Source organism: Corvus cornix, chromosome 24, assembly GCF_000738735.6.
Source record: "Corvus cornix cornix isolate S_Up_H32 chromosome 24, ASM73873v5, whole genome shotgun sequence".
NCBI classification, from domain to species: Eukaryota; Metazoa; Chordata; class Aves; order Passeriformes; family Corvidae; genus Corvus; species Corvus cornix.
Window position 1 is genome coordinate 4,289,119 of NC_046353.1, and position 14,589 is coordinate 4,303,707.

Genomic DNA, 14,589 nt, shown 5'->3' on the forward strand with positions numbered 1-14,589 from the left:
AGGTGGGAACACATGGACTGCCTCGACCATAAATGCTGCCCGATGGTGACACACAGTGACAGCAACTTTGATTCCACAGAGAGACGTTCAGGGATGGAGAGGAGCACATGGATCCATGCACAGACCCTGACCAAAGCCACCACCTCGGAAGCAAGACCACCTGCAGTGGATAAGCCAACATGTGCTCAGGGGGAATGGTTTGTAGAGGCTCCTGTCAAAGGAAGGGGCTGAGATGCCGCCGACTCAGCTCGCTCTGCCTGGGCTTTGGAGAGTGATGGATCTGGCCCAGCCGTCCGCTCCAGAGCAGACAAATAGCAAAAAATCAATGGAGCTGCAGCGAGACACCGCAGCCCTTGTCAGGAGCTGAGCAGGGAGAGCAGCCACGGCGCCATCCGTCACTGCCGCCCCTGCGCCGGCTCCTTCGGCTGCCGGGCAGCCTGGCTGGGCGTCCCCGAGGAGAGCTTGAGGCAGTTGTCTGGAACAACAGCCCACGTTGGTAAAACCTCAGGGGAAACACGACTCTGAGGTGGAACTGAAGCGCTTAGACAGGAGCAGAGGATCAGAGCCAGGCATTGCCGCTTGGCCGCACGGCTCATCCCACCCAGAGCCTCCAGATCTTACCCCCGGATCACCCACGAGAACCTTGCAGCCACCTGGGAATAACAGAGCAGCAAAATGCAAAGCAAATGCCAAAAAGCAGCTGGGAAAGGGGGTTGAAATTATACGGTCCTGAACGCCTGGGAATTTGCTTCCCAGCAGTCACACCCACACAGTTCTGCTGAAGGTTTGCTTACCAATTAACAAGGCCACCAATTAATGCTTCATGTGTTTTCCTGCTCATTTGCACTATTTACAATCATCCTTTGAAGCAACCTGTATGAATTGCCTGAAAAATTTTCAAAACATGGTCAGACAAGCACGTTCAATGTGCAGAGCAAGTGGCCCATGCAGGAGCTCCACGATCTTTGTGTGTCCTTTCCAATTGAGAACATTCCCTGATTCCATTAATCTCCAGGCACGACAACCCCAACCTGGCACCTACAGCCAGTCCTCCACAGGACCAAAACCATCAGCTCCTCTTCAGACCACCAAAATGGGTGTTCCTCCACCAAAGTCACCAAGTCCTGTTTAAGTCACATCTTTTTGGTGCATTTCACCTTCTCTTGGCAAGTGAATGAGGCACCAACCCCTCCCCAGCCACTCACAAAGAGTGCTGTGCCCTTCCCAAATTATTTCTGGTAATGTTTGGTTCTTACCTTTGGGTGAGATGTGTCTCCAGGTGATTGTTGGGTCTGGCCTGCCCGTGGCTATGCAGGTGAGGCTGACGTTGCCGCCCTCGTTGATGGAGATGTCGGAAGAGATCTCGGTGATTTTTGGAGACACTGCAATGACACAAAGAGGAGAAGGAAAATGAAACTGGTTCTGCTTCAACTCAATTCTTAAACTGTGGGTGAAGCAGGCTGAATTTCCATCCTCCCTCCACTTTGACAATCTATGCAGTAGCCCATCAGTCTCATCTGACTTGGCAGGAACAAACAGGGAAAAGAGGGGGCAGAGAAAATACAGCTGAAGTGGGAAGAAACTGTAGCCGGAGGGAATTCAATCATTTTAGGGAGGCTCGAGAAGCTCCTCCTCAGCACCTCTGTGGTGTGAGAGACAGTATTTCTTCCCACCCCACTTCCAGCATTCCTTGTGTCCTCTTAGCCATGACAAACCCTTCCCAGCAGAGCTGCATCGTCCTGAGAAAACACCATTCACCCCTTCAAACTCCTGCAGCTTTTCCTGCAGCTGTGCAGGCTCTCTGCCCGGCCCTTGTAACCACAGGAGCACCAAGACGAGCTGGGCATGAAGACAGAGTCTGCTGAGGAGCCTCTAAGGTTGACCACCATGCAAAGGAAGGGAAATTCCATGGGGATGAAAGCCATCCCGCTGCATTGGCACTGCCACCCCAAGCACTCAGGAGTGGGTCACAGAGGGTCCAGACCCCGGAGGGGACACAGGTACAGGACGGGGGTGATGAGGAAGGGGCTGGGAAGGGATGAGGAGCAAGCAGGGAGCACTCAGCTCCTGCTGCTACATGAGCACAGGACATGATGTGGCTGCCGGGGAGGGCTGGAGGTTCTGGGAGATCAACGGTGGGGATGTATGAGGGAAAATCATCGGCTGCTGTTATCAGCCTGCGCCTGCAGAACGTCATAAAGACTGTCACCTTCCTGGGTTTATTTCCAGGCTTTCTCCGGAGCCCAGCAGGGACTGGCACCCTGCTGCAGCGCTTTGCAGGAGAGTCACGAATCACCTGCACCTTCCACCCTTCCTGGGAGAGCCCTGCTCATCACTCCACTCGGAGCTGCAGCCCAACACCCCAATTCCTGACTTGGACCCCACTCCCGAGCCTCACTTCCCTGCCTCTCCCCGCCTCCCACACCTTCCAGGGCTGCGCCAAGCCGGAATGACTGCAATGGCCTTGCACGCAATGCCTCTGCTGTGCAGGTAAGTAATTTATTGATCCGTAAAGCACTCCAAGACGCTCTGGAAGGGATTATGTCATGCCAGTGCCGTGCAATAAAATAAAAAATGATGGATTTTTTGTGAACATGATGGTGATTTAGGGTTTGTAGTTGGAAGTGTAGTTAAAGTACATTTTAAGTGGAAATCAAGGTGGGTAATGAATTATTCTCTGTTTTGAAGGGCTGCTGTGAGTTCATTTTTTTGCTGCTCTGGGCACGATGGCTAATCTGCTAATCATGCACTGGAGAACAGCTCTAGATCAGCTGCTCCCAAACAGAGGGGGCTCTGGGGCAGGACAGTGGAGGCCACAAAGACAACACCTAAAGAAATATTAATAAACTTCAGTGACAGCAAGGGGACAGCACATTCCTCGTGGGACCACTCAGAGCTGGGAATGCTCTGCCCATGGCCAGCTCCATTGAGGAGATGCAATTAATTACAACGTCGTTATGATTGCCCCACTGTGTTCCTGGTGAGGCTGGGACCGCCAGCCAAGAAATCCATGCGTGCTCTAAAAACACAGAGCTGATGCTCTGGACAACAAAAATAGGCCAAGGGGGTATTACCACTGTCATTTTGGAGAGGTGGGAAGAGCCAAGCGGAGGCGCAGTGATCGCCCACCTTTGCCTGGGAAGCAGCAAGAGCTTCCAGCTCTACGTCCCAGGAAAACTAAAGCAGTATCCATCATCTTTAAAGCGCTGTTTGCTGCATCACAGAGGAACCTTTCTGATGTTTTTAACTGCTGAATCCACATCGACCCAATTCAGCTTGTTTTGCAGAGGCTTTAAAAAAAAGTCAGACTTTACACTGCTGCTCTGGGACTGCACAGACACATTTGCACCCACCCAGACGAGAGACAAAAATCAACTGACCAGGTTGTAAAACATAATTTAAACAACTTAAACTTGGGTTTGATTGATAGGACAACAGGGGAATGGCTTTAACCTGGGGAGGGTTGATTTAGAACAGGTATAAGAAGTTTTCTACAATGAGGGTGGGCAGGCCCTGGCACAGGGTGCCCACAGAAGCTGTGGCAGCCCCTGGATCCCTGCAAGTGTCCAAGGCCAGGTTGGATGGGGCTTGGAGCAACTGGGATAGTGGAAGGTGTCGCTGCCCATGGCAGGGGTGGAACTAGAGGGTCTTTAAGGTCTCTTTCAACCCAAACCTTTCCATAATTCTATAAAAAGCAGCTCGAACTGCTCATGCACCAGGGAAAAAGTTCACCATACTCTGGCAAGCGCAGGACACTTTGAGGGGACATGCAATTTACTGCGTCCCATCTGGAATGAGAGGAGGCAGGAACATCTGGGAAGCAAACCAGAGAAACGTCACTGAAGCTGTTAACTAAGTCTGGAATTGTCTATGCAGTGGTTGGATTTAACACGGTGGTTATTGTATGCTAATTAAATATTTGAATATTTAACCACACAAACTATTCCAAATGCCTTTCTGGAGGCCCAACAGGTGTGCTGTAAGGCTTTTGCCAGACCGGGGAGGGAAATCTTAATAAATAAATGATCCAAGTATATATTTAATATTACTTAACAGTCGCTGGTGCTTCCATTCCCGCTGCACTAAAGGACTTTCACCAGCACTTGGCATTTCTGCAGCAGTGGGGCAGAGGAGACATTTCCTGTGCCGAAAGCAGGACGCAGATGGAGCTGTGCCCCTTTGGGAACGAATGAATAAATAAAGCTAAGTAAATGCAGGCTTCCCAGGCGGGAACCCTCTCCTTGCGGGCAGTCCTTTTGTGTTCAGCATCTCTCTTGCTCGGAAGTGATTAAACATGGCAGCGTTGGCCAAGCTGCTCCAGTGACACAGCACAGATTTCCCCAGAGGCAGGCTGGTGCTTTATTGATCCAACTTCTTCTTTTTTCCCCCCTCCATCCTTGCCACGGTTCTGGGAAAGGTCTCTGGGTGCTCTCAGGCGCCCAGAGGTGCCCAGGGCATGCCCCCAGTTTGCCCCAACGCAGTGCCCGCTCGCAAACAAGAGTCCCCAGGACAGAAAGCAGCTTGCTTAAATATTTAACCAAAGCATATGGTGAGCTCCACATTCGAGGGTGTTCAGTCAGGTGATAGATGTCTTTCCAGATCCAAGCATATGTGCTTGCCGACACACATCTATTCCCTGGCGCACAGACGCCCTCCTGCCACTGGCACAGATGATATCCCTGCACTGCTTTCACCTCCAAACACCCGCTCCCGAGCCAGCACAGGTGCGCAGCTCATGGATCCCCTGCCTGTATCCCACGGCAGCGCTGCACACAGATCTTCACATCCTGGGAATGTGGTGGGACTCCCCTGGCTTTTCTGCCACCCCCTCTGCCGCCTCTCCCATGGCACCTGTTGCAGGACTGATGCCTTCCCTGATTATTGTTTCAGCTGCCTTTTATAGCTCATCCCAAACTGCATAAACATCCCCAGCTTTGCCTCTTTGCTCAGGCCCCGCCACCTCTGTCTCCATCGTCATCACCTCCCCACCCACCTTCCAGGCACGCGCTGACTGTGCTGCTTGCCTGGGCTTTCCTCTTCCTGACCCCACCTGTCTCCTGACACCCCGGCACCCCAAATTTCAGCCAGGCTGACTGGAGGGTGCATCTGGAACAACCTCTCCACCCCAGATTGGCAAGGGGACTTCAAATGAGCCGCACCAAGTTGCTTATTCCTTCTTCAAGGAACAGTTGCATTTTTTTGCCTTAACTGCCCCCTTTCCACCCACTTTTGAGAGCCAAGCAAGAAGTGCAGAAATACAGCTGTGACCTTCCCAGACCAGCAAACGCCTTCTGGTGTGGGAGTGAGGCAGAGCAAGTGCTTGTCCCAGCCAAGGGGTCTCAGCCCCTGGCACAGCCTGGGAGCAAGCAGGCTCTCCTGATAAGCCCAGCCCTGCTTCCCCTTCATAAAACATGCAAATGTCCATCTTCCAGCACGAGCAACATCTGCTCCAGATCAAAGCAAACAACAAAGAACAACTATAAAAGTGTCTGGAAGAAAGAAAAAGAGGGAGAGTCAGACTTGCATTCTGCGGGTTATCTGTGATGCGCACTGGCAGCTTCCTGAGCATCAGCCTGACGCTGCTCTTGCTTTTCGTAACAGCTTCCTACTTCTGTCACACACAGACTTCCCTGTGTTTCACAGAGTTTGCTGCCACAGGTCCTGCCTCTGGGATTCGGCGAGGGGGAGTCCTGGGTGTCCTATCCCTGCTCGCAGCAATGCTGTGAGTCAAACCGAGCCCACCCTCTGGCAACACAGGGTCTGCCAAAGGCAGCCAGAGTCTGCCAAAGGCAGCCAGGGTCTGCCAAGGGCAGGAACCCCAACATGCGGCTCCAGGACTCCTCCAGGTTGTAACCAGAGCACTTTGTAGCTGCCAGGTCAGGAGAAGGGGCAGTGCTGGCTGCCACAGTGCCAGGCACCTCCATGGTGCCTCCTCCCTCTTTTGTGTTCCAAAGCTTTCTGCCTTCAGGGAGCAAATTGAGAGCCCTGCGCCTTCAATTACAGGTGTATTATAATGGGCTTTCAAATCAGTTTGTGCTGCTCTAACACAATTATAGCTAAGAGAAAAGCAGAGAGGGCTTCATCCTGCGGTCATATCCTTCCATCGTATCAGCCCCGCTCAGGAGCTGTTTTGAGCCTGTCCAAAGGTGTGAGAAAGAGCAAACACAGCCTCAGAGCCTGCTCAGTCACAAAGGTTTGTACACAAACCCCATGTGGGTGCCTACCCTGTTCCCCAGGGCTGCCTGGACCCTGGGATGGCAGCACCACCCCCTTCCCAGGTTCAGCACAGCGTTGCCGAGGGGTTGATCCCCCTCTTCACAAACCTGGCAGCAGCCAAAGCCACGAAGAAAGAAGGCTGGAAACAAAGAGGACATACATAATGACCTTAATAAGCAATTAATAAATAACTAATGACAATAGCTCGTTCTAAAGTGAGGCGTAATGAGATGTGTCATACAGCACCGAAATGTGTCTAAATGATTTCCCAAACAGGTAACGGCTCCTGTTGCAGGGAAGCTTGGAGGACACGAGATTTTTTACGCCCGTCTCTGCAGCAGGTTATACAGCACAGCATCATAATAACTCAGAGGAGGAGGGGGAAACAAGACGTTCCCAATCATTCATTAGTAAAGTATTTGTGAACGCGGGTATAATTCACCGCATAAACAGCAGGGTTTCTGCAGGCAAACTTTATAGCTAAGTGCCAAAAGGGAGCCCAATCTGATTCCACTTACGACAGCATAAATCAGCACTACTGCTGCAATCAACAAGGGATACACCACAACAAATGTGGCACAATAGGAGAGTCGGGTCTCAGGCACAAGGATTTTTCCCTGATTGCTGGATGGGTCCAGGTCACCAACCTGGATCAAGAGCAGTTCCCTCAGGAGTCAGGGTGCTGCCTCATTAGATTCACTGCCCCGCTTTCAAGACTCTGAAGGGACCTGCATGATTTTTCCTACCACAGAAAGGAAGAAAACACCTGACACCAAGCCCTGCACCTGTGAGGAATCAAATCAGAGTTGCCTTGCATGGCTATTAATGAGCAGCTTTAAGAGGAGGCAGAATCCCTCCCTCAGGTTTGGGAGAGTTCTGCGTTCATGTACCAATGCCTGAAGGAAAATGTAGCACTGCTCTGGACTTCACTGCCTCCTTTAAAATGAGTCTAATGATGCTGAGTGAAAAGAAAACAAGAAGAAAGATATAAAAGCAAAGTTTTTCCATTATTATCCATGAAGAAATGCAGCCAAACAAGGAGTGTTTGGCAGTTCAGCTCCCTGTCTAGACAGATCTCATTTTCAACTCCACACACGCTGCACGGATCTAGTTTCCAGTTTTTGCACCCCAAGCCACCTGGGATTCCCCCTGCAAGCCAAGCAACGCCTCATGAAAGGCAGAAAATTGAAGGCTCTCGAATCCTTAAGACACCTGCATCATTTTTCCAGCATTATTGACACCTCTCCTCAAGGCATGACAGCCTCTCTCACGACTGCCTCCACAGTGACCATCAAAGTGACAGTGACTCTGTCACACCCTGCTCAGGGGATGCAGGGTCCCCAGCTCCTCTCATCCCACGGGGTACCAGTGAAGTCTCCATCAGACCCTTGGGAAAATCCCTGTGTGGGGACGAGCCAGAGCGTGCCGACAGCACCCCAGAAAGTTGGAAAACGACTTGTGGTTAATACAAAGCTTGTCAAACCCATCACCTCGAAATGCTGAATGTCTTTATTAGATTCCTTTATCTCCCCCCGAGATCGGAGGGACAAGACGAGATGATTCTCGGCGGAGATGTCATCATCCAGAAACTAATTAAAGGCTGCGCGGGAAGCCGGGCCACGCACACTCTGGAGAACAAAACGCATTAGCAACCCGAGTCGGGGAAAATATTACAAGTGAACTTCAGATCAGAAAGGGCGAGCGAGGGATTTCAGAGCAGCTCTCCTCTCCCTGTCTTTCCTCACACTCATCCCTACACTCCCTCGTCCTCGATAGCTGTCCCCCAGCTCGGGCTGGGTAGGACCAGCCTGGGACCTGGGCCAACAGGGGATCCTTTCCTGCAGCAGGTCATGCCTTGGGAGAAAATAGTGATTTGTAGAATTTCCTTTATTTTTAATGATAAAAAAGCCTCCTTGCTGTGGGTCAATAAGTGCAGAGAAGGATGGATGGATGCTGGCTCCGCCAGAGTGCTTCTGGCAAAACCCTCAGTCTCATTGGGTCTCATCCCTCCATCAACGTAATGACAAGAATTTCTCATCCTTGCAGGCTCATTAAAAAGACAACAACATATGAAATTATAAGATACCCAGAGCCTGTGGCCACAGGAACTGGAGGTGGGAACATTTCTCCATGGGGACAGATGCACAGATCTAGTTTAGGACATGTGTCTCAAGTGGAGGCACCTGCAAATAGCCCATCCCAGTCAGCCTGGAGTCTCCTGTTCCAACAGACAGCAAATATCCACAGTATTGCTCATCTGGTCCATCAGCCCATGCTGTCCTGCTAAATTCTGCTCAAACCCCCAGCTCCCCTCCCCCCAGCCAGCCAGAGTGGCCATGCCCCACCCTCCTGCTCCCTGCTCTGCTCCTGGAGAGCAGGGGGGGCTCTCCCTGTCCCCTCCAGCTCTCTGTCCCTGCAGAGTGGGCATCACACCAAGGGCTGAGCTCGCGGAACCGCCCCTGTGCCACTTTACTCCTCAAAAGGGACCTGACAGGAACAAAGGAGCTCAAACATCCTTTCCAAAGATAAATCAGATGCTCTAATGCAGCCTGCATCTCCAATGAATATAGGGCAGGTGTCTCTGAAGTGAAGTATTAGTTAAAATGATGCTCTTTAAATTACATTTCGGCTATTTCAGGCAGACAGGTTGTGTGTGGGTTGGGCTGGGTTTTTTATGATCTATCTGGAGGCTTAAAAAGACACAGAGAGAAATAAATCTCCCTTCCATTAAAAACACACTATGCTCTTGCATATTTGTTCTTATCTCGGCGCTCTTGCTCTCGTGCTCCCTCTCCCTGGGCTGGAGCACAAAGTACGTGTTTGTGATTACACTTCCACACTGACACTCAGCTAATTCGAGGAGCCGCCAGCCCGTGCCCAGGCGGAGCACACAGCCTGCCCGCCCTCACAGGAGGATGAGCTGTGCTTCCCAAAATGCCACGCTGGACCCAGTGGCTTTACTTCAAAAAGCATCGAGGTCGGTGGTGTTAATGTAGAACCAAGGGAAAACCTCAAGTTTTGATTGAGTTATTTGGATCTTCTGAGTCTATCCATGCCCTTTGTGCCTCATTTATCTATTTACACCCCTCCATTGCCATCACTGCCTGTCCCCTTTCCTCCCATCCTTCCCGAGCTCCAGCTCTTCCAGGTACCCCTTGTGCTCCAGACAGGGCTTTTCCTTCTGCTTGGGCTTCTTCCTGTCTTTGCCTTTGACTCCAGTTAAAAATTAATGGATCAGGCAGGGAGCACAGCCCTGCTATTGTCTGATTAGGTGGTCTGGAGGCTGCTACTTATGACCAGACTCTGTTTGTCTGGGAGAACAGAGTGGGAGAGCAAAGCTTGTGAAGTGGGAGAACAAAGCTCATGAGGTGGGAGGTCAGCAAGGTCCAGCAGTTTCAAATGAAGCAGAGGTGAGGTGATCTGTGCCTCCATACGCTGCCACTCCTCCTATCCCCATGGGAACACATCCATCACTCCAACAGAGGCAAGTCTACCTTCCCAAAGATGCCCTGATCCATTCCTTACTCCTCTTAGTCGTTTCTTTACATCCCTGCTTTTTCAGGCTCTCCTTCTTGGGCTCCAAGAGGCCCCCAGCCTCCCTCACCCTTCCAATGAAATACTTCTGGTCCTCATCCTATCCCAAGGCACATTTCTAGGCTAACTCACAACTGCCCCAAGTCCAGGGGAACCAACCCAAAGCTAGGCCAAAGCTGCCAGGAACAAGCAGGAGCGCAAATACCGACGATTCAGAGTCTGTGGGATGATGCTCACTGTCCTTCCCACACCTTCAAATGTGGTTTATCCCTATCGTCAAAACACCCTGGGAGATAAAGGAGCATTATTACTCCCACTTTACGGATGGAGAAATGAGACCCAAAGATCAAATGGGCCAGAAGTGCCTGTTCGGATCCATGCTCTGAAGCACCAGCCTTTCAGGCTCTGTGGAGCTTGGAAAACCTTGGAAAAAAGGCACAAGGAGACTGAGGGTGGCTGCCAGGGCAGGTATTTCCATTGGGCTGCACTGAATGAGAGCTCCATGGTTAAAAATCAGTCATCAGGCCACTGAGACACAGCCGTACCTCCCTGTACACAGAGGGGCAATTAAAACTCCAATCCCCAACAAGCAACATACGACAGAACTAAAAACGAAGGAAAAGGAGGGAGCGACGCTCCCACAAGGGAAGGATAGCGCTGCGCCTGGAGAACGCGGGGGCTGCTCTCCTTTCCCATTAGGAATGCTCCTTCATTTCCTCTTTCTCCTAAACAAAGCCCTCGAGCCTTCTTCTCGGCCACACTCATGCTTCCGAGAGTGCCAGAAAAGCCACAGGGAATTATCCCTGCCAGAGCATCCTTAATTTCCCTATTTGTCTTCCTAATGCCCAGCCTCATCACCAGCACCGTCTATTCCCCGTGTGCTCCTGCTTTACATGGAAGGAATATTTTTACCCCATTCTTCCTATGCCTCTTTTTCCTCCCATTTAAGCATTTTGGAGGCTTTTTATCCACACTCTCCTTTCCTTTCTTTCCTCTTCCCCTTTCATTTTTAATACCTGTGGTTCTCCGATTCAAAATCATTACTGTTTTTAACTTGACTCGAGCCTCTTAATTAAGTTACTTTCCATTATTTTTTATCTAGTCCATTTGTCTACATCCCCCGCACCCTCCCTAATTCTCCCTTTCCTCCCCAAGGCAGGCTGGGTATGAAATCTTACATTTCCATTTGGCTAACAATCACTTTGAATTTTTAAATGCTATTAAATTGGATCACACCAGTCACTGGACTGGAGTTGTCGAGCTGTGATATTTACTCGCGCCAGTCAAAGGGAAATGAAATTGTGGCGGCGCAGGGGGGAGGCGATGGGGGAACCCAGATTTATTCTGCCCGCGGTCCTCGCAAACAGGCACAATCCCCTCGGATTTCTGAGCGAGTTCAAAGGAAACCCTTACGCTCAACCATGAATGTATTGTAATATCTTTAATAAATCAATTACTTGTTGGCAGGAAATGCCACTGCATCTCCAATCCTTGTAATCACCTCAGCCTTGCTGTGTTTTAAGTGTGGAAAGCTCACGGAGGTAGACGGGGAGCCAGGAGCGTCGTCAGCGTAGGGCAAAGCACGGAAATCACCGCTCTGTCTTGCCAGGAAAGGCCAAAAAGTGCAGAAAGGATTTGCATGATGTGAAAACACACACACAGAGTGACCCCCAGCTCCAAGATAAGGACACCACGCTGCTGGAGGGACCCTGCCAGCACCGCATGGGCTCATCTGTCCCAGGGCAGCTCCTGGGATGCAGAAGCTTGGAAGGAATGACCACAGCAGGTTCACTGGGAAAGGAGGTGTGGTGATAAATGCCTGTCCCAGGAAATCAGCCTGTGGTAATGGGAGCAGCCCCTGCTTCTTCCTGCCCAGTGCTGAGCAGGGGGATATTGCAAAACAGCGTTTTCCCACTGCCCCAAGAGCCAGACAACCTTTTGCCCCTGAGTTTTGTGCTTCTGCTTCAGGAGGGTACTATATTTCGATTTTACTATAAGAGGCCTTTTCCAGTCGAAAATTTGCTAAAGGGAGCGGGATTTGATTACAAAGCAGCCCTGGCCAAATCCAACCCCTCCTCCTCTCTCTGTGCCGACAACATGCTCCCCTCCACAACAACAATCATCTGAGCACAAACAGACAACAGAGCTTTTCAAAAAGTAATGAACTCCGGTCGGAGCCAAGGCAGGAAGGGTTTAATGTTCAGTGCAGAAAGCTTGCCGAGGCCATCAATTATATAGCCCTGCTGCTGAAGGAGCAAAAAAAAAAAGAATATTTCAGACAGACCCGGCCAAAAATAAAAGATAGGGAAGGAAATCACTGTGAGAGAGATTTAATTTCACAAGCGGAGAGAAGTGTTTGCAAAAGAGGAGGAGGATCAAAGGCTGAAGCTCTCGGGCTGGCTGCGAGGAGGAGGGATTACAAGGAGGGCAAACCATGGAGGAGACATCTCTGTTGATGCCTTGTGTCAAGGCTGGGCCAGGCAAGGAGAGCCCCGGGCACAAACTGGGGGGTCTGTTGGCTGTGGGGGCTCAGTGATGGGAGACTCGGGCAGAGAGGAGGGTGGATTGTGACCTGTTCATCTCACCTCACATAGGACAGCAAACCAGCACGGAGTCTGTGGCCTCTCCTGCCTCATCCCAAATCCTACCCAGGAAATTATACAAGATGCTACCAAAAAGAAGAGCTGAAATCTTTTGGGCATCTCTACTACTGGGACCAGTAAGCCAGAAATGAAAAATCCCAGAATCATGGAATGGTTTGGGTTGAAAGGGACTTTAAAGCCCATCCAGTGCCACCCTGTGCCATGGGCAGGGACACCTTGCACTATCCCAGGGTGCTCCAAGCCCTGTCCACCCTGGCCTTGGACACTTCCAGGGATCCAGGGGCAGCCACAGCTGCTCTGGGCACCCTGTGCCAGGGCCTCCCCACCCTTCCAGGGAGCAATTCCTTCTGTATGAGGGTATTGACCCAAGAAGACCTCCCCACCCTGTCCCCTGCACCCAGTGGAGCCGTGCTGATCCCTTCCAGTCAGGGACTAAGGAACAAATCCACTTCCTTTCTGAGGGACAGGACAAAGGGGTTTCACTGCTGTCTCACAGCAGACATGGAAAACCCAAACCAGAAACACATTTCAGTATCTTGTTTGAAGAATTGCATTTCCACCTCTTTTACAAAGATCTTTGCCTTTTTGCTCTCCACTTCCCACTTCTCCTTGTCTTTCTAAATCTCTTTCTTCTCCATTGCATCATCGGAACAGAAAGGAAAACAAAATCACAACTCTCCCAATGTTTCAATGCAGCTCCTTCTTCCCGGCTTCCACCTCTCCTTCAAAACCCAAGCAAGAACAGTATGAAAAACCCACATTTTCCACCCAGTTTCCCCCTTTATTCTCCCAGTGACCTCTCCCCAGCCTGTCCTCAAGCCTGGGGATATTTGCTGGAGGTTCTCCAGCCCTCGGAGGCGGCAGGGCCAGGCAGCTTTTCGGCAGCTGTTCCCTTGGCCTCTCCTTTATCTCCAGCATTGTGTTCACATCTGCTTCCCCCTCTGCCTCTTTCCCTGCCACTGGGAGCCTGCTTTTAAATCGCTGCTCAGCACAGCAGCTGCCAGGCACAGGTTCCATGCCCCGTTTGGATGGGGGATCCAAAAGCCATTTGCAAACCTCCCTCTGCCTTTTTTCTTGTCTAATTTTCTTAATTTTTTTTTTTTTATCCTCCTGAACCTGCTGGTGCTGCCACACTGCTTTCCCCTCCTCCCTTTTGGCTGTGGAGCTCTCTTGGCTCTGGAAGCATGTTCAGACACCTGGTTGCTGGCAGTGTGGGATTTGGCAGTGGCTGGCAGCGTGCAGCTCTCTGATAGGAAACTGGAGGAGAGAGGGGATCACGATGGGGGTCAGAGCTACCCACCGTGGCTATCAGGGATATGCTGGTGGCCACTCGCACTGCTCCTGGCTTGTTGGTGGCTCTTCACCACCCACATTCCACTGGCTTTGCCTGCAGCTTTGGCCAAGGCCATTTCTGCTTTTGCTGAGGATTTGTAGGGTAAAAAAAGCACAGATTTGTGCTGCGCCGCCCAGGAGCTGGGACGGCATTTAGGACAAGGCACTGCCATCTGTGGCTCCTTTCCTCAGAGGAGTCCTGTTCCCGAGCAGGGCGATTTTGGCAGAGCAAGGCAGCAAACCCTAGGGAGCAGAGCCAGGCACGTGGAGGGCTGGATGCCTCACTGCCACCCTGCCCACGCAGTGGCTCCAGGCTAAATTCCTATTCCAGATTGCAATCTCTCTGTGCTACCAAAAAAAGAGAGGGCTATATCCTTCCGGCAGCCAGTAATGCACAAAATTCCCTGAAAAAGATTGGCTGATTCCTCCCCAACCTCCTTTCACTCAAGGTCTGTGCAGGATCGCAGGCCAGGATCCCCATGGATGCCACCTTCATGGCAAAGACTACACCAAACAGACAAAAATCCCTTGGGAAGAGCCCTTTGCTTCATCCTCTGACTCCCCAAGCCTCCGCAACAGGTTTTTGCTTCTGGAGTCGCCTCCGGAGAGACTGGCCAGAAAAATCAGTTCTAAAGGCCAAAAAGAAGAGCCAGATTAAAGTATCAACTCTGAATTTATGCTCAGGACTTAAGGTTTAATAATGCAACAGAAAATCAATATTTAATAAAGCAAATGATGGAGAAAAACAGTGAATGGGAGATGAGCTGCTGCTCTTGTTTTCAAACAAGTAACCCCCGGAGGAGCTGGGTTGGCAGGATGGATGTGGAACCAGATTGCCACAAAGAGCTGGCACTCAGGATGCCTCAGGTCCCAGCGATTCCAGCTCTGGTGTCAAGGGGAGCTC

The 14,589-nt window shown here is 51.0% G+C and overlaps 1 protein-coding gene across 4 annotated transcripts in view; it reads right to left on the reverse strand.

Annotated features, from left to right (window-relative positions):
• The window catches only part of LOC104692205 (protein CEPU-1), a 352,613-nt gene that overhangs the window by 26,837 nt on the left and 311,187 nt on the right, over positions 1–14,589 (reverse strand). For all 4 annotated transcript variants that reach the window (XM_039564741.1, XM_039564743.1, XM_039564742.1 and 1 more), the window contains one exon: positions 1,257–1,382. In XM_039564741.1, the coding sequence (XP_039420675.1) occupies positions 1,257–1,382 (126 nt within the window). The remainder of the gene's footprint in view (positions 1–1,256; positions 1,383–14,589) is intronic.